We start from the raw sequence: 19,084 nt of genomic DNA on the forward strand, positions 1-19,084 counted from the left end.
CTTAGATAAAGGTATTTGAAGCTCATGCATAATTGATGAATGCAGTTAGCTCTATCCATTTAGATTCATAAATGTCTGAGCCACTGAAATAAATTGTAGAGGTTTTTATTGTTATTTCAAACGTAGCCACTAATCTTGTTGCCTGATTTGTACTGATTTGAGTCTGGGCTCGGCCCTAATTTACAATCACTCAAATAACATTCCCTTTTGTTTATGTTGCAAAAAACAAACAAACAAATAAACAAACAAACAAAAAATTGTGACCCTGGGCACACTCTCAGAAAAAAGGCATAAAAGCTGTCACTGGGGCGGTATATAACTTTTCAAAACGTATTCATTGGTACCTTAGAGCAGTGGTTCTCAAACTTTTTTGGCTGAAGTACCCCTTTTTATGATTTTTTTCAAGCCGAGTACCCCGAGTACTAGACAACAACATTTAGCTTTAGTATTTTTAAGGCTCTGGTTTGTTTTTCTTTTTAGCATTTTTTTAAGAAGCCACCTCTCCTAACTTAAATTATTTCACGCAGACTCTGCTCCTGATTCTGGATTCAGGCCTCAATAAATACTGTTAATAATCTTAGTACTGAACATATATTAACAAAAGGTTTAAACTTACAGGAGTAAGCAGCAGTAACAATATAGCGAAGTATAAACTGCAAGCTACAAGTTGAATATGGCAGTATAAAAAATTAGTTTGTGTTTATTTAAATAGATTGACATTCATATTGGATTGAAAATAAACCTTTGAATTATCAATTTTGTGTGGATTACAGTTGCTTTCCCAAGGTTATTATGGAAGCTTTAATGAGGTACATTTAACCAAATAAAACTCAAACATTTAGAACACTGACAGATGTCACTTACTTGAATATATATATATACTCACAGCAACACCACAAAATAAAGTAAACTTGAAGTATGAAATGATAACAGGAGCAGACTCCATGTATCTCTGTTGCTATAGCTGCTGAACTGAAATCTTAGCGCATGCGCCAGACAAGATCAACAGGTTGAACTCGCACATGCATTTTGTACAATGTGCTTTAAATTTATGATTTTTTAATGCATCTTTGTGTAGTCCTAATGTCATATAAAAATACTATCATCATGATTTACTGATTTTATTGATTTATTCCTAAATGTCATTTTTCCCTTTCTCTCACGTACCCCCAGCAGTACCCCAAAGTACCCCTAGGGGTACGCGTACCCCCATTTGAGAACCACTGCCTTAAGCCGAAAGTATACTAGGGACGTCCGCGTATGCGCGCCGTCCGCATGACGTCATTTTCGTCATCGATAGGGTCCGCGGCCGGCCGCGCGGACCGTCCGCGTGCAGCCCAAAATTTGAGACCGCGCGGACAGTGCGCGTACAGTCCGCGTACAACAGCGCATGCGCGTGAAAATATTTAGACCGTGCACTCCACTATAAACAATTATACAAAGGAAATAGACAGCATTTGCACACACACTATCGTTTTTCTTCTTTAACTTTTACTTCTTCAAAGAACAGAAAGCTCTGGAGCATGTTTGTTTGATTCCTGTTCTTTGTTGTCTTGTTGTTTGTTCTAAACTGTGTTTGCAATGGTGGATGAGTTACTTTTCTTCACCTACCATAATGTTTTAATGTACTGTAAATGTCGCCAAATCAGTGCTGCCCTGACAGCCTGTTAGACTAATAATTTGAATAAGAAATCATTTGTATTGCGTATAGTGTCGAACGCGGCCATCCGCGTGTAGCCGCGGGGAGTATACTCGAAAAGCTGCGCGGACGCGTGCGCGCGCGAGCCGGACGCGGACGCGGAAAAAAAGTATACCGCGGCCTTTAGAGTACATACTGGTTACCAAAATTGTACACATTGGAATCCATAGCCGCACTTCTGCAGCAGGCCATCTTTTGTCCCGTATTTCAGAGTATTTGAAAAGGTTGGCAACCATACGTCCTAGAGACAACTTTTGTACCTTTTTCTGAGAGTGTATGGGTCAATTTCTTTAAAAATAAAATGTATACATTATTTGAAAGCATGCTGAGTAAATGCTCATGAACTCTTTTTAAAACAGACACTTTAAAGTAAAAGTTTCCTCCTGTGATAACAATACTGAACTAATCGGATATTACAAGCTACTTACAGAAGTCAGACGCTTTTTATATGGCAACTTTTCTTTGTGCCAAATATTGATATGCTTATCCAAAAGCTTGGGTCTATAACAGATCCTGCTGCTGATTATAAGAAGCACCTTAATTTTTTCATGCATGTATCTCAAGAGCTCTGTGTGTATAGTAGGACCGTATCACATGACATCTCTGGTGACAGCTCAAGTGAAATGCACCATGCTATCTTCACACTCTCTGGGGACAACCAGTTTGTACGTCTGGCAGGTCAGTTTATAATCACATCCATCGTTGTTGTCCCAGTATTCGGATCCTCTGATCCGGAAACAGATGGCAAACTGTAACATGGCACCTGGTTGCAGGATGAAAGGCGGTACAGGCAGGTGAAAACGAAACACATCTGACTCTGGATCGGACCCATCTCTATTCACGGTGGTGATCCAAGACGCTTTACTATCTGCACAGCTTTTCCAGCCTGTGAACGAATAGCGTACCAAAACCTCTTTCTCATACTCAATGTTCAGTACCTGAACAGTTCCGATGATTCCAACTTCAGAGCAAAACACCTGATCCAGGCATACTCGCTGACGACACAATCGCTCGATGAAATTCGGGTCGGCACCCATGTTGTCAGGAAAGAACGGCTGGAAGTAGGGTAGGGAGAGCTCAAGATTTTTTCTGGAGGCGAGCTCTGAGCTTGCCAGCAGTCTGGTGATCACATGGACTGGCACCATTGGGTCCTCGCTAGCTTTGAAGAACTTCACATCTTCCAGTTCCAGCCCGAGAGAATCCACAAAGCGGACCTGCATGTTTTTGCATGCTCGTTTATCTGTTGTGGATGAGAGAGATTTTGCCCGTCTCCTCATGATGGGCTTTGGTTCTGGCTCGCATGACAGTCTGCGCTGGGCTGTGGGCTCCTGAGGGGGACCTGGTTTGGGGCTGGGTGGCCGTATTGCCACCGGACTCCTTTGTTGAGGTGGTTTAGGATCATAAATATCTCGAAGGCGAAATGTCTTGATGGGTCTATACACTTCACTTAAGCCACTTGTGAACTCCATGTCAGGCCCTGACCCATGTCCATGTGATTTCATTCTCTTTGTGTTTTTATGGCCAAAAATCTAAAAAGAAGATTAAAACACATTACTCTCAACAAACCAATACACAATACCATAAATAACTTTGATGTTAAACATTTTCGGGCCTACCCACAACATTTTTAATACTTTATTCCCCAGAATAAAATGCTTTTAAACAGACACATTTAGAAGATGCAAACCTTTAACTTCTGAATAGAGAATGTATAACTTTGAAACCCATTCTTATTCTTAATATCAGCTTTTACACTTTAAAGTAACAGTAAAATCATCAAAACTTAAATAACTAAATCTTCAACCAGAAGATATTAAACAAATCAAAACGCATATCTTATTTGAGCTTTTGCAGCATGGCAGTCTTTTCTCAAAATGACAGCATACTATAGGCATTTCAATCAAAGAACCACATGAGTGTGATGCTTCTCTGCAGAACTTCATGCTTTACACTTTCAAGTTTAAGTCCATAAAAATGTTTAATTCGAGTTTTGTAAATCAATAAAATAAGAAACATGCATCATTTTTATTAAAATGATATTTTATGTTATGTATAGTTCATTTACTGAGAAATAAAACTGTACAATGCAATAAAGCAAGATTATGGATATTCACAATCTGCAAAAAGACTCTTACCTTAGGGTAAAGAGTAAATATAAACACCAAAAGCTTCAAGAAAGCTGTCACTGTGTGCTATAAAAAATTTACATACAAACCAAATATTAATTTCAAAATAAGAAAATGTTTTCATCGCTTGTTTATACGGTGCGGTTATAAGCACCTATGACATTTAACTACAGATTGCGCAGGAGTTGGACACCATACAGTAGGTTATTATTAGATCAAACACCCTCACGCCCTGACTAAAAATAATCCATGTACAGTTCATATTTCAAAAAGATCGTCATTAATTGCGTAGCACGAGATCAATCGTGAAAACAAAACATTCTCCATTCTTACATTACAACGCTCCCATTACAATCAGCCAAGCGTTTGCGATACACACACTAGTGAGGAAGTGTTTGTTTGAAGTGTCAACGGCGAATTCCAAAGGGCGTTTTTGCGCTTCGGGACGGGGACAGTCGCACCAGATAAAAGAGAAAATGACGCTGTTTTCGTTGCTCTATTCGACAAGTATACACAAAGAGTTTGATCTTCGAAGGGAAAATGCCATATACTTCCGATCTGAATTCGCCCATATTTACAAACATATAATGACTACATTTCCCACGCAACAATGCGCCATTCAGCATCCGTGCCTGCGTAAATATCCTCATTTAAAAGCATCGAGTAGACAACAATTGTTTTGTTTATATTTTCTTAATAATAAAAAAAAGCAAGCATCGAGTAGCCTATCGCAAATGTGAGATAGAGCGTAGCGTCTAAAATTTGACCGATGCATCTCCTAACAGGCGGGCTGATCAGATCATCGCTGAATTATTCATACAGACCGGAAAAGATGCCCGGCGGATTATCTGGGTCTGTCAGAAAACCCGTATCGTGGGAGTAATCCTGAAATGCACGAGAGAAATGGAAGAACCGTCTATTATAAAGGATCTTGTGTGGAATCGTCCACTATAAAGAAAAACGAGAGAATTTTTGTTCTCTTTTACTCTGCTTTAAAAATGCCAGTGATGGGAACAGTCACAAAGGACCGCACTTTGCTTACCGCGCAAAATGAGCTTGTTTCCTTTGATGAGACAGAAATTAAAGGTTGTGGACATGCACCAAGGTAAAACAGCGGGTTAATATTAAGAAATATTATTTTGCAATATGCCTTTACCAGCCAGATTATCATCAGTTTATGTTGCACAGATAAGTCATTAAAATTAATTATGTCTAGGTGCTTTTAAATAGTGCTTACTTTCAAAAAATTTCTAATTACATTTAAAAATAAGTGAAATAATAAATAAATCAATTTACTTCTTGGCTGATCAACCTTACTTTTTTCATTGAAAGCAAGAAAAACACAAAGACAATGCACCAGCCACCTAAAAGTGGGATCAGCCTGCCAGCTGGAACTGTAAGTAATACTTCACGTTCACGTAAATTTGTCAATAAATATAATAATACTGGAACTCAAGAACTGTAAAGGGAACATATCTGCTTAATGCAATTTTAAGTGTTACTGTCTACAGGACTCTCAGAGGTTAAGAAGGACAAGACGTAAAATTCTGATCGACGACTCAGCCAGGTTAGGTCAGAACAGTGATAAGAAAAAACAATTCAATTATGTTTTTTTCTCATAAATGGTCTTTTGGTTCTTCAAGGCAGCACAACACCAAGATCAAATCTCACACCTCTTCCAAAAACGGACAGAGGGAAAGAAGACAGAAACAAAGCAGCAATAGTGGAAAAGAGAGCAGCAGCCAGAGTTCTGTAAAAGCACCAAAAGAAGACTCATCAGAAAGTAGAACTCAAAATGAGGGACCTGCACTTCAAGAGGACTCAGACACTGCAAGTGATCTGTCTGATTCTGAGAGACGTTTATTGATTCCTTCTCAAACCACACCTCCGGACCTTAACTTACGTGCGGAGGTCATAGATCCACCTGACTTTCGATCCTTGAGACTTTCTTGTCGAGGACGCAACAATTCCAGTGGCAGGTATCCAGATTTCTTACCACCTCCTTTTAATTCTTGGAGTCTCAAGCAGCTAGCCGTCTACTTAAATACAGATGGCAAAGGGATTCCTCACCCAAAGCCTGTTGGACCGCTGGAGAGGTACTTGGATCGTCTGTTACTAAAGGAATGGCATCAGATCCAAACTGTCCAAGAGGAATGCAATAAATCCAGTGCCCCGACACCAAAATTTCGCCATTGGCCTCATACATCTACTCATTCCAGCCTCAGCTCTCCTAAATGTATCCTCCAGTGCCAGCGAGCTTTTCCCTTGGCATTACTGTCCTCCTTGGCCAGCGCTCCAACTCTGCAGCTTCCAAGCTGTAGCTCTTCGAATCGCAAGAACAGATACCCCATCACAAACGGAATGTGCCGCCCTTATGCCCACCACCAAGACATACGGTTGAGTCCACTTTTGAAAGGCAAAGACTCAGGTTTTCCTAAAAGAAGCTACAGTGAAAGCAGGGCTCATCAGTTACAACAAAGACACAGACCTCATAAACACAGACTTAGTGACCCTCTGAGCGAGAGTAGCCATTTGAAGCACATGCAGGCTATTGGTAACATTCGCCATCCTGTAAGTTCCACAAACAATCCTGACCAAATTTTTACAACAGCTATTACAGACAGTTCTGCCAGTTTCGGTGATGTTAAAATGAAAATGCCAGGGCAGAGGAGTCGTTCCTGTGTGGGTATGAGAGAGGTGGGCTATCAGGTAAGAGGACGAAGTGAACAACGTAGGACAAAAGAGGACTCCAAGCACTCTATTACTAGTCAGCTGATCAGGAAGCAAAAGCATGTTGAATTTGACACAAAGTAACGGGATATCTTTTTTTTATGTAAATTGTATTTCTCAACCTCTCATCCTATCTTCTGTCTAATTCAGGCTTGCCTACAGCATTTCATATGTTATTTTACTGGCATGCTGTACCATATTTTATCATGTTTTTTACTTAATGCAGAAAGCTGTTTTAAGTAGCTCTATTTTATACTGGTAATTGTCTCTTTTATTATTACTCCTCACTATTACATTGTACATTGAAAACCCATTTTCATTTCACCTCCTCTCTGAGGCTTTTACTGTCAAACGGGTACAATTAAAACTACCAGATATCCTGTACTGTATATATAGATGGAACAGGTAGGATGTCTAAACACCATTGGCCTCAGTGTAACTTTTATGAAGAACAACATAATCATCATACAGTACATAGAATAACTTTTTTTGTGTCCTAAATTTGAAAGGTAAAAGTGTTTTTAAGACACCCTGACGAATGCTTGTAAGCCGCAACATTTAGGTGTATTTATTTATCACCTGTTTTTAAAAGATTAAGCCATGATAAAATCAAGGCTTTTTAACTTTTTTTTCTACATCATTCGAGTGCCTTGGATATTTTTTAATTATTGTTTTAAAGACATGTTTGTATGACGATTTAGTCATTTCAGACAGCTTTTCTACAAATTTAAGATACATTTGAAGAGCTTAAATGCAAAACCCTCTATGTGCATCTGACATGTTTTCGTGTAAATGAGCATTTATTTATTATTTATTAATTATTATTTTGTATCCAAGCTTCTCATTTTTTACAAACACCAGTTGTATGTTGGTTAAAATGGTCTGTTGGTAATAAGTTAAAGTTTGTTTTATCTAATAAAGAAAAACTGGAAGAAGATGCTACACAGCAATTGTCACCAGGGGCGGTTCTAGGGTCAGGTGTCAAAAATATACTTTAACTAAAACATGATAAACCCTTGTGGTATTATTTTTGCTAGATTAATTTTTTAATTGTGCTTATTAAAATAACAATGTCCGCTGAGTTTACTTTACACTGATATTAAAGTTCACCTCAAAATGAAAATCTGTTTCTCACCTTCTTGTTATTTTAAACCTGTATGTTTCCTGCAGAACACAAAAAGAATTTATTTTGAAAAATATTGGTAACCCTAACATTACTCCCCCATGACTTTGACTAATGCAAGTTGGAGGGACCAACTAGCCTTGGTTTCCCCATGTTGCCTTGCGGCGCAAATTTATTCACGCTGCAAGTCTAGCATGGAAACTATATGGCCCTTTTTTTGCCCCTGAAATATGGAATCAATCACAGAACGGGGAGGGGGCAGCAAGACGATACCGACGTCTATGCAACACACCGAGGCAGTTTTGTTATTTGTTATGACACGGCAACAGATGCAAAGTTACTTTTCAATGCACCCTTAGATAATGTTCTAAGTAGTTTTGAACGCAATTTTATTTAAAAAAAGAGCAACTTTTGGCGTTAAACAATTTCATATCCAAGAATGGATATGGCATGACATAAACCACAGAGTTTTATAGGGCCAACCTGCTAGGCATCTTAGTCGACGAAGTACAATTAACTTATAAATGGTAAGTGGTATTTATTAATATCATTTTGTCATTATGCCTGTACTGTGGTTGTAATAGTGCCACTAAAATGTGTTGCTTTTCAATACAATTTACAGCTAGCGGTTTAGTTGCATAGCTTTCAGCTGCGTGCACACGAACCGATAACAGTTGTTTACGTTTGAATTGATGTCGCTCTACATACGTCATCTGGTATAATTAAAACGATTGGCTATGACCTACGTACAGACGCATTTGATAGACATTTGTAGCGCCCAATAAACGGCTCTGGGCATTCGTAAACCATGCCTCAAATACAAGAAAATTAGCATATGGTTCCCAGACTGTCTACGTCTGATAGACTGTATTGCCTTCAAAACTTTCAGCTTGAAAACTACTTTGATCTGAAAACTGAAAATGGTCAACCTGCTATTTCAAACTTTTAGGATATGTTTTCTCAAGTCAAATTTAACTTTGTGTTGACAAACTTTTTTTAACTGGCTTATGTTGTTCATAAACAAAGTAAGTCTCTTAGGTACTTTACAGACAAAGCCAATAACACTCAAGCATATATGTTGTCTAACATTTTCCTATAATACGTGTAACATATATATAAAAAAATTAATTGTATGACTCTCTAACTATGTTAATGCCTATTTCCAATTGCCAATTTCTTCAAAATGATTCAATATTGTTTGTTCTGTATTTTATCTAAATAAGATGATGTGAACTAGAGTGCATATATGCAAGAGCTCCGGGTGGTCAGCTTGTTGACTCTGAAATATACAAGGACTGCCCACCTTGGTATGTAGGTGATGACAGAAGGTTTTTTTCATTCAGGGTTGATTGTGTGTGTACAGTTAATGTACGTGATTATCTGTATGTGTGTATTATGTTTTTTTAAAACAATTATTTTTGTTTTGAAATAAAAGTTATCACTGGTATGAGTTTTTTTTTTTTTTAGTTGGCATGCATACTATGGGATACAGAGATTGACAATGTACTGTATGTAGTTTAACTTCAAACTACTTTATAGGCATAAGTGCCCATATTATAAAAAACTAACTTTTTCTGGGTTTTGTGCTGTTCTTTTGTGTCTCTGGTGCTTCCACACGTATACAAAATTGGAAAAAATCCATCCAAGCAGTTTTGAGTGAGATACAGGTTTCTGAATGTCCTCTGCCTTGAGTCTCAGATTGCACGGTTTCAAACACAGCTCCGTTGTGACGTAACTAGCCTTGTCGTCACATTCCGTTTGAATTTTCCCGCCCACCACCCCACTACCCAGGTCTCCACCCACCAGGTAACTAGAGAGCAGTCACTTTGCTGATATCCTCTAACTGTTATCATGGCTCACAGAAATAACAGCGCTATTTGGATATTATGGATTATACTCCCGCCTACTTTTAAAAACAAAGTTTTAACGCGTGTTTATGTGTTTACACAAACCTAAAGTGTAATCTCATATACAGTGTGTTACGACGTAAATAGTCCTCAGTTTTTAGGCGATATTATTTTCTATTACAAGACGTTCATGCGAAATCTGATGTAAACTACAGACTGTATATCTATATTTCACAGATTATACGCATTTGTGGACAAAAATGGTCACTGGATGTATTTAATTGGACTTTCATGGATTATTCACACATCCGAAACAAACTGGACTCGATTCGCGATCGTTATATCAACACAAAAGGTAAGAAGTCACATTTATATTTTGCATGTTGTCATCTGGACTTCTGTCACAAAATACTACATTTATGATCCTAGAGCACCTGTATCTCAAAACAAAGACCATACACTAATGATAAACCCGTAAGTTACACCTTTTAAATGATGTATAGTAATGTTAATATTATTAATGTTTGTAGACAGTAGGCTATATAGATATTGTTAGCAGCGTAAACTGACATCATCCTGCCCACGAATTGGTGCACGTCGAGGTTGTGAACTTGTGTGTGTGTGTGTGTGTGTGTACCTGGTAATTATCACGTTGTGGGGACCAATTGTCCCCACAAAGATAGGAATACCAGTGTTTTTGTGACCTTGTGGGGACATTTTGATGTCCCCATGAGGAAACAAGCTTATAAATCAAACAGAATGATGTTTCTTGAAAATGTGAAGTAGCAGAAAGTTTTATGTGATGGTTGGGGTTAGGGAATGGGGCAGGTAAGGGGAATAGAATATACAGTTTGTATGGTATAAAATGCATTACGTCTATGGAATGTCCCCACAAAACATGGAAACCAGAATGTGTGTGTGTGTGTGTGTGTGTGTGTGTGTGTGTGTGTGTGTGTGTGTGTGTGTGTGTGTGTGTGTGTGTGTGTGTCAATTTGGTATCCTCGTTCCTACCCATCATGGTGTATACATCATGGGCAAGAACAAGTTATAGAATCTATGTCACACATATTAAATGGGTGTCACTATTACAAAAGTCTTTACATTTCCAGGCATGATAGGATAGTGGACATTTTATCTGAGAATTTATCATTATTATTTTCTCCAAATGTGTCAATACATGTAAATTGTGTTGTTAATCCACAAATGTTTTCTAAGTGTCCTACAGTGTCTTTGTTCTCTGATTTAAACGCCACCTGGCCTGATATTATAATCATTGATGAGCACAAAGAGGATGTGTTCATCCTGGAAGTAGGCTGCTGTTTTGATTCATGTCTAGAGGAGGCTTACTTAACAAAGCTAGTAAAATATCAACCTCTTGTACAGCGAATAACTGGCCTTGGCTATAAATGTCAATACTTGGTATTCATTTTTGGCAGCCTGGGGCATGTGCACAGGCTGGTCATTAGGGGGTTCAGGATAGTTGGCTTTACAAAAGCAAGGGCAAAGCAAATGGCTAAATATTGCTCAATATCCTCCATCATTGGAAGTCGTCATATATGGAGAAGAAGGTGTTGTGTGTATCCATAAATCTGCTGTTTAAATTGTCATTAGATTCACACTGGTGGATCTGGCCTCAGCAATGTTTTGTATCTGTAACATTTATGTCCTTATGTATATGTATTATGAATTGTGGACTTAAATAAAGTAGTTGTTTTAGCAGTCATTTGCCATTGAGAACGACTAGGTGGCTAACCGCTATGCCAGTTAGTTTGCAGCGTGGTTTCTCCTGCAAAGCCAGTGACCAGCTACCGTAGTTTTCAAAAGTTAAAAGAAATATTTAACTGCTTTATTTTACAATTCTACATGAACATACGAAGTAATAGTGTTTTGCCAAACTAACCAGGCCCGGCTTTTCCAACGAGCCTAACGTACCCCCAGTGGTGTAGTCTAGATTTTTGTAGTGAGTATACTGTGATTTTTCCCTCTCACCCTTATGCTTACTCGTCCTAGCGCGACACCTCATAAGCACCACCACACTCACAGATGCATACAGTATGGATCTTCATGTAACTAAGAGCATTCTGAAAGTGTACTCATAAACACATAAACTGAATGTGTTCTCAACATGTCAGTTTATTATAAGAAAAAAAGACTTTAACAGCCAATGGGTTTACAGCTGGGGAAACTGGACTGATTTTAGACTGGTTTAGTGTTAATCAACATCTAACTCAGGAACAAAAGTTACTCAACTGTTAATTAAAATTAAATTAACGGTTTACAATCTTCAATCCGTGGCAAACACATGCATTGAAGGAGAAAAAAATATTCACTCTTTCAATAGATATTATCTGACAACTATATGTTTTTAATTAATACACATTTAAGATGACCATGAATTAACTATAATTTGCATAGTCATTGATATTAAAGCTTATTTTTTTGCATATAAGCATTGTCTAAAAATGAAAATAGGCTTATACTTAATTATTATTACAAGACCATCCTGTAGCCTAAAATTTGCAAGTCTAAACTGAACATCAACGCAGACATGAATTTCCTCACAGAAGTTTAAGATCATATACATCTTGTCAAGATGATCTTGAACGCAGATATATAAATGAACACAGAGAAGGAAAGTTTAACACTGTGAAGCACAAGCAAACATGCAGAGGAACTGAAGGCAGCTAAAAACCATCAGGATATTATCACGGGCTTATTTTATTGCATTTGGAGCCTTACCTCCAGATAAAGTAATAAACTGGACTGATGATTTAAATGTTGTACTCACATGTGCGTTGTAAACTCTATGGATTTTATGTTGCAGCACTGCTTCACTCGTTCACTTCTCGGTAGCAGCTACACTGCAGGTTCGACTTCATTTGGCGTAAAGCAGACCTCTTGGTGATGTCAAAGTACCGCGAGAGCGATTCAAAGCAGATTTCTCCATGTGATAACTGGAGTCGCTCCGCGGTGCTTTGCTGTCACTTCCCTGTGGCGTCACAACCACTCTGCTCCCCAGTCACTTTCGCGTCACTATAGTAATTTGATTTCATAGAAAATAGGCTTGTTTGAGATGCAGCTTGCCTCGCCTGAAATATAGGCGAGAGTAGCCGGCTGCAGTGAGGGGAGGAGTGAAAAAACTGTAGGCAAGCCGGACGCTTCATCATGAATCTCGCTGTGTTGTTGACTGCAAACGTCAGCAATGGAAGAGATCGCGTTCGCGTATTTTATCGCGGATTAAATAGATGCAACTGAAATACCAACAAATGCATTTACATTAAGATGTTTATAAGGAGAATCACAAAGCTGAACTGTTCATTATTGGAAAAGGCTTCTTAGTAAATGTTGGAATGTAATCTAAGTCTAGACGTAATACAAATTCGTTTCTGTGTGAAATATAAACAGCACACTGTACAAATAATACAACACCATTACAAAAGTTTAAAGGAATTTATTAATAATATCAATTTCATAAGTCACGAACAAGTTGAATAAATATAAAAACTACTACAGGAAATGGAGTTTTTAGAATTAAAAAGTCATCAGCTGACATTCCCGGGCAAATCAGCATTAAGCTGTGTCGTCAGCAAGTCTTTTCCCATCGTGCTTTTCGTCAACGCAGTCGGTGGAGAGCAACTGCGCTCGGCTGTAGAATCCGACGAGCCCGCCTCTCCATCGCGAGAGTTATTTTGTACACGTCAGTGTGACATCAGAGCAAGTCGGACGTAAGTCGGACACGTTTCTAACCGGAATGCATCTTGCGCTGATCACCGGTGATCGATTCTGCGCAGAATTTGCTCATCTCAAACAAGCCTATTCATACGCCGATCGGATCGCGCAGTTCGGCAGGAAGTATATAGCCTAATATGTATTTCAACCCGCTAAAGTGGCAAGTGTAGCATGCTAATGATCAGTGCTTCACATTTATATTATGATTAAAAGTTTAAAAATATGTCACAAAACCATGCTGTTACGCATCCTTGTGCTATTTTTAGTGGGTATACGGAAATCCTTGACCATTTCTAGTGGGTATACGGCGTATACCTGCGTATCACGTAGACTACACCACTGCGTACCCCCAAGTCTCTATCACTTTCCCAAGATACGCCGGACCTCCCACTAGCTTCTAGCAATTAGCAGGTTGTCCACAAGCAGTATACATCCCCCGCCCAGGTCTTAATTTCTGTAATTTCTGTAACCGTGTCCAGTCGCTCACAAAGGCTTCGTTTACACTTGGCATTAACATGCGACCTGTATCTGGATGTTGTCCACATACACATTGTAAAGACAAGTGTAAACGCGTTTGTGTTCGGAATCCGATCTGTGTGTCCTGATGCAGAGGTAGTCGAGGCCAACGCAATCCAGCCATCATATCTGCATTTACAGGTCAACGTCACACAAAAGCCCGCCCACTATCATCTCCTCTCACTGACAGCTGTCAAAAATAAAGGACGTTAGGTCATGGAGTGAAGGTGAGAGACGCACAAATTCATATTTGTGGAGCAATGCTAACTAAGCTTAGAAGTATCTTAATACATCGATATACAACAGCATTTGTTGACAATATTTAACTTATTCAGGCATATGTTTACAGAAAATTGTTGCTGAAATTTTGTTGTTGATGAAAAGCATGTGGGTGAAAGTCAAGTTCAGGCTGAAACATTCATTTGCAGTGCGGACGCTGCAGATAAACAAAGATAAAGTCTTTAAAGCTAAAAATATAAATCTTAAAATGTGAATCACAGTTGTTGGGGTTGCTAGTTATTCTCTGCTTTTGGCTTCTCAGTAACCCCCAATTTCCACCGACTGCGGAAAGGCTGCGGATCCGCTGCGGAACGGAGGCGGAGTCAATCGGTTTCCATTCAAGTTAATGTGTGTATTTTCACTGACTGCGCTCCGAAACCATCACAGCTCCTTCTATTTTTGACGGATGCCGGACAGCTCCGCAGGGTGGAGCCATGACTTTATCGCGTGATCATACCTGAATTTGCGAGATCTCGTGTTTTTTTCCCTTTATTAAATCTTTGCAATACAAACATTACAAACACACACAACTAAAGTTATAAATACAGAAACAACAAATAATAGACAAGAACAGGGGGAGTTTCAAATAAATACATTAAAGATAGAACATAAATAAATGGTTTTAGCAGACTTCTTATTTTTTGAATTTTGTATGGATTTGATGTACTGCTCTGTCTATGCGAGATCTCGTGTTGTGATCTGGGCTGGTTTGTAAAAATGTCATAATTCAACGGCATAATGGGCGGAGACAGAACTAGGCATTGCCTGATCATCATGTGAATTTGCGAGACCTCATGGGTCCTCGTCACTTCAGCACGCAGCCGCTCTGCAACAAATATGGAACTAGGGCTGGGCATCGATTCAGATTTTCCAGATCGATTCAATTTCGATTCACAAGCTGACAAATCATTTCGATTCTCGATTCAATTTTCGATTCCGGTTCTCGGGGCAGTTTTTATACTCGATTCAACTCAATAAATATAGATTAAATACAAATACTATACTTGTGAAGGATGTCAGCGCCAACGCTCCCGGTACTTCCCATTCACCCGAATATTAACTACATTCCCCATCATGCACTGTGACCCGCTGATTACACACCAGCTGCAGCGTATCAGCGGGTCTATTTAACCTGGGACTCTGCCACCTGAACTTTGCGAAGTCTTGTTTGCCCTAGGAGCATTTCTGAGCGTTTTCCCTGTGTGTACCCGTGTTTGACTTCCTGGTGTTATTTTGGACTGTCTCTTGGTTTATTGATTCTTGCCGCCTGCCCTGAACTTGGACTGGATTACGATTACGACTGCTTTCTGCCTGCCCCGATCTTGGACTGTTTAACGTTTATGATTGATTGCCGCCTGCCCCGAACCTGGTCTGTTATATGTTTATGATTACTTGGATTTGCCCATTGTTTACCATTGTTTGCTATTTGAAAACATCAATAAAGAGTTGCAAATGGAACCTAACCTGTCAGTCTCGTCACAGAAGACTTCGCCACCACAGGCTCCAGCAACCGTGGCACAGCTTACAGGCGAGCTGTCCACACAAGCAAACATCCTGGCGGCTCATCAACATCAGTTAGTCCGACTGACCTCTCTCACGGAGGAATTAGTTCGCTCTGTGCAGAGCTTAGCTACGTCAGCTAACACCGCCGCTACACCAGTTCCCACGCCTCAGCCAACTCAACCCAGAGCCACGCCCCTGGCTTCAGTTACACCCCGTCTGGCATTTCCTGAAAAGTTTGATGGCACCCCAGATCGATGTAAAGGCTTTCTCATGCAGTGTGAGCTTTTCATCGCCCAGCAACTCAACACTTACACCACGGAGGTTAGTAAAATCTCGTTGATTTGTTCTTTGCTTACTGGGAAAGCATTAGAGTGGGCTACGGCATTATGGGCAGCTGGCAACTTTAACCAATGTACCTTTGATGAGTTTAAGAGCACCATGCGAGCTGTGTTTGAACACCCAGCAGGAGGTCGAGACCCAGGTGAACAACTACTCTTCCTTAGACAAGGGCGCCGCTCAGCGGCCGAATTCGCTCTGACCTTCCGCACACTCGCTGCACAGACCAACTGGGTTGAAGATACATTGAAGACATTGTTTCGTCAAGGTTTAAGTCAAGAATTACAGTCCGAGTTAGCCTGCCGTGACGAAGGGAGGAGTTTTGATGAATTCGTCAAGCTGGCTATACGAGTGGATAATCTAGTACGCAGTCGCAGACCAGTCCGTGTATTTGAGACTTACGCGACTCACTCAGTACCTTCACCTGACACTAGTGAACCCATGCAAGTGGGCAGAGCACGACTCACGGCGGGTGAGAGAGAACGCCGCTTTCGTCAACGTCTATGCCTGTATTGTGGTGAAGCTGGCCATGTCCTGGCCGTCTGTCCCTCACGACCAGCTCAGACATGCTTAGGTCGGGTGAGTGCATCTATTCCACCTACTACATTTGAATGTATGGAAGTTTCTGTCTCGTTGTCATGGCAACAAAGTAAATTTCATACCAAAGCTTTACTTGATTCCGGGGCTGCGGGAAACTTTATTGATGCGGGATTAGTGAAGTCTCATGGAATCTCAGTAACCCCTTGTGTACCCCCTCTCTCTATCGCAGCGTTAGACGGGAGACCATTGGGCACCGGTCACGTCACGCATATCACTCAAAGCATCACACTTGTTACCGAACACGACCACACAGAGGAGATTGTCTTCTATGTCATCTCATCTCCTCATAATCCAGTTATTTTGGGCTTTCCCTGGTTGCATCTACACAACCCACTCGTTTCTTGGAAGGAAAAGTGTATTCTGAAGTGGAGTGATGAATGTAGGAAATCCTGTCTGAGTAAGTCACCTGATCTCTCTGTGTGTACATCACAAATTAAACCAGTTCCCAGTTTACCTGATAATGTTCCCAACGAGTATTCAGACCTAGCTATTGCATTCAGCAAGACCAAAGTAGGGTTGCCGCGGTGACGTAATTTTCCCACCGGTTAATCAGCGCATCACAAACTCGGTGATCCCGGTGTCACCGAGTGGGAGGGGCTTATAAATGCGCATGCAGACGTGCACATTTTACTTTCACTTTTGAATTTACGCAACTGTTTAAATGCAGCGCTTGCGTCAGCTGCGTTAAATCGCCTATGAATTTGGGTGCAATTCGAGTGCAACAGCTGGTTTACTTAAGTGCTTGAGTCAATGTGCGCAGGTAATTCTCAAAGAACCCGCCAGTCCCAAGCAGAGCAACCGGCTACTTCTCCATAAAAGCGCTGCTTGAATGATGGGTTTAATATTTTTCTTGATGAAAAACACAACAACAAAACGACCTCGCTTATATTAAACATCATATATGTATATTATAATAAAAACGAGTAAGCACGCAGCTTCTGTCATAATCTGGTCAGTCAGCTCACCTTGCAAACTCTGACAGAAATAAATGAAATCTGACACCTGCTGCTCTGTGACGCGACATGCGTTCAGCTCCGCTGAATTCAGACAACAAACACATTCAGTTGTAAGTGTTTGCTCTCTCTAACAAAACTAAATGATTTAATTACACGAAAATATCAAAACGACGGTGAAAGACGGTGTCGCGGTGGGCAAGTGATATAACCGGTGAGAGGCTAAAGCACCGGTTATCACCGTTTCACCGTCTATCGCGGCAAGCCTAGACCAAAGCCACGCAATTACCACCTCATCGAGCCAGTGATTGTGCTATCGAATTGTTACCTGATACAGTACCACCTAGGGGGCGCATCTTTCCTCTATCCGAACCTGAACAACAAGCCATGAAGAAATATATCGCAGAGGAGCTTGAGAAGGGCTTCATACGCCATTCTACATCACCAGCATCTGCAGGGTTTTTCTTCGTGGGCAAGAAAGATTGCAGTCTAAGACCCTGTATTGATTATCGTGGCCTGAATGACATCACGGTGAAGTTTCGCTATCCGTTACCTCTAGTACCTGCTGCTTTGGAGCAACTACGCAACGCCAAGATCTACAGCAAATTGGACCTCCGTAGTGCTTACAACCTGATTCGTATTCGGGAAGGGGACGAATGGAAGACAGCTTTCTCCACCAGCGATGGTCACTACGAATATTTGGTGATGCCCTTCGGTCTTTGTAACAGTCCATCTGTGTTCCAGTCCTTTATTAATGATGTGCTCCGGGACATGCTCAACCGATTCGTAATTGTTTACATTGACGACATCTTGATTTACTCTGATTCCCCAGAACAACACGTCGTCCATGTCAGAACAGTCCTCCAACGCCTCATTGAACACCAACTCTACGTGAAAGCAGAAAAATGTGAGTTTCACCAGTCATCTACGTCCTTCCTGGGGTATATCATAAGTCCAGACGGGGTGGCTATGGAAGAAAAGAAGGTGGAGTCAGTTCTACAGTGGCCCAAACCAACTACGGTAAAGGAACTCCAAAGATTTCTGGGATTCGCTAACTTTTATAGAAGATTTATCAAGAATTTCAGTATGGTTGCTGCACCTTTAACTTCACTTGTGCATAAGTCTAATCACAAGCTCACATGGAACCCGGAAGCCGAAGCCGCCTTCAGTGACCTCAAGACCCGCTTTACTTCAGCCCCCATTCTGCATCATCCAGATCCCGAGAAGCCTTTCATAGTCGAGGTGGATGCCTCGAATTCTGGAGTGGGCGCGGTATAATCACAGAGACAAGGTAATCCAGGCAAAGTTTACCCCTGTGCTTTCTATTCTAGAAAACTGAATCCTGCTGAGAGAAATTATGATGTGGGTAACCGGGAGCTTTTAGCTATGAAGGCGGCCTTGGAAGAATGGCGGCATTGGCTAGAGGGCGCCCAACACCCTTTCCTGATTCTCACAGACCATCGCAACCTGGAATATTTACAATCTGCCAAACGTCTCAATACCCGGCAGGCAAGGTGGGCTCTGTTCTTCACTAGATTTCAATTTACTATCACATACCGACCTGGATCCAAAAACACCAAAGCAGATGCATTGTCACGTATCTTTGATTCTTCACCCCAGCCTGTTTGTTCCGAGCCCATCAT

General features: G+C 40.6%; 2 protein-coding genes across 6 annotated transcripts; one reads left to right on the plus strand and one right to left on the minus strand.

The window, feature by feature from the left end:
* Positions 1–89: 89 nt before the first annotated feature.
* Positions 90–4,752, minus strand: ppp1r3db (protein phosphatase 1, regulatory subunit 3Db). Of its 5 annotated transcripts, XM_065272983.1 has the most exons (4): positions 4,159–4,643; positions 3,835–3,891; positions 1,821–3,228; positions 90–1,227 (listed from the first exon to the last, which is right to left on the minus strand). In XM_065272983.1, exon 3 carries the CDS (start codon positions 3,199–3,201, stop codon positions 2,314–2,316), a length of 888 nt encoding a protein of 295 aa, XP_065129055.1. In that variant the 5' UTR covers positions 3,202–3,228; positions 3,835–3,891; positions 4,159–4,643; the 3' UTR covers positions 90–1,227; positions 1,821–2,313. The 5 variants fall into 5 exon arrangements, with proteins under 5 accessions (XP_065129055.1, XP_065129056.1, XP_065129057.1 ...); XM_065272984.1 differs by lacking the exons at positions 3,835–3,891; positions 4,159–4,643 and adding an exon at positions 4,650–4,752; XM_065272985.1 differs by lacking the exon at positions 3,835–3,891 and having other exon boundaries at positions 4,205–4,643.
* fam217bb (family with sequence similarity 217 member Bb) lies at positions 4,650–9,130 on the plus strand. The gene is made up of 4 exons (XM_065272979.1): positions 4,650–4,930; positions 5,158–5,221; positions 5,337–5,392; positions 5,469–9,130. The coding sequence occupies exons 1-4, from the start codon at positions 4,716–4,718 to the stop codon at positions 6,637–6,639; spliced, it is 1,506 nt and encodes a 501-aa protein (XP_065129051.1). The 5' UTR covers positions 4,650–4,715; the 3' UTR covers positions 6,640–9,130.
* Positions 9,131–19,084: the final 9,954 nt, after the last annotated feature.

The sequence above is a fragment of the Paramisgurnus dabryanus genome, chromosome 14 (assembly GCF_030506205.2).
Source record: "Paramisgurnus dabryanus chromosome 14, PD_genome_1.1, whole genome shotgun sequence".
NCBI classification, from domain to species: domain Eukaryota; kingdom Metazoa; phylum Chordata; class Actinopteri; order Cypriniformes; family Cobitidae; genus Paramisgurnus; species Paramisgurnus dabryanus.

Coding starts and splice junctions, on each gene's coding strand:
- ppp1r3db (XM_065272984.1), bottom strand. CDS start 3,201: ATGAAATCACATGGACATGGGTCAGGGCCTGACATGGAGTTCACAAGT.
- fam217bb (XM_065272979.1), top strand. CDS start 4,716: ATGCACGAGAGAAATGGAAGAACCGTCTATTATAAAGGATCTTGTGTG. Junction 5,222..5,336: donor TCAGCCTGCCAGCTGGAACT/GTAAGTAATACT, acceptor TACTGTCTACAG/GACTCTCAGAGGTTAAGAAG. Junction 5,393..5,468: donor CTGATCGACGACTCAGCCAG/GTTAGGTCAGAA, acceptor TGGTTCTTCAAG/GCAGCACAACACCAAGATCA.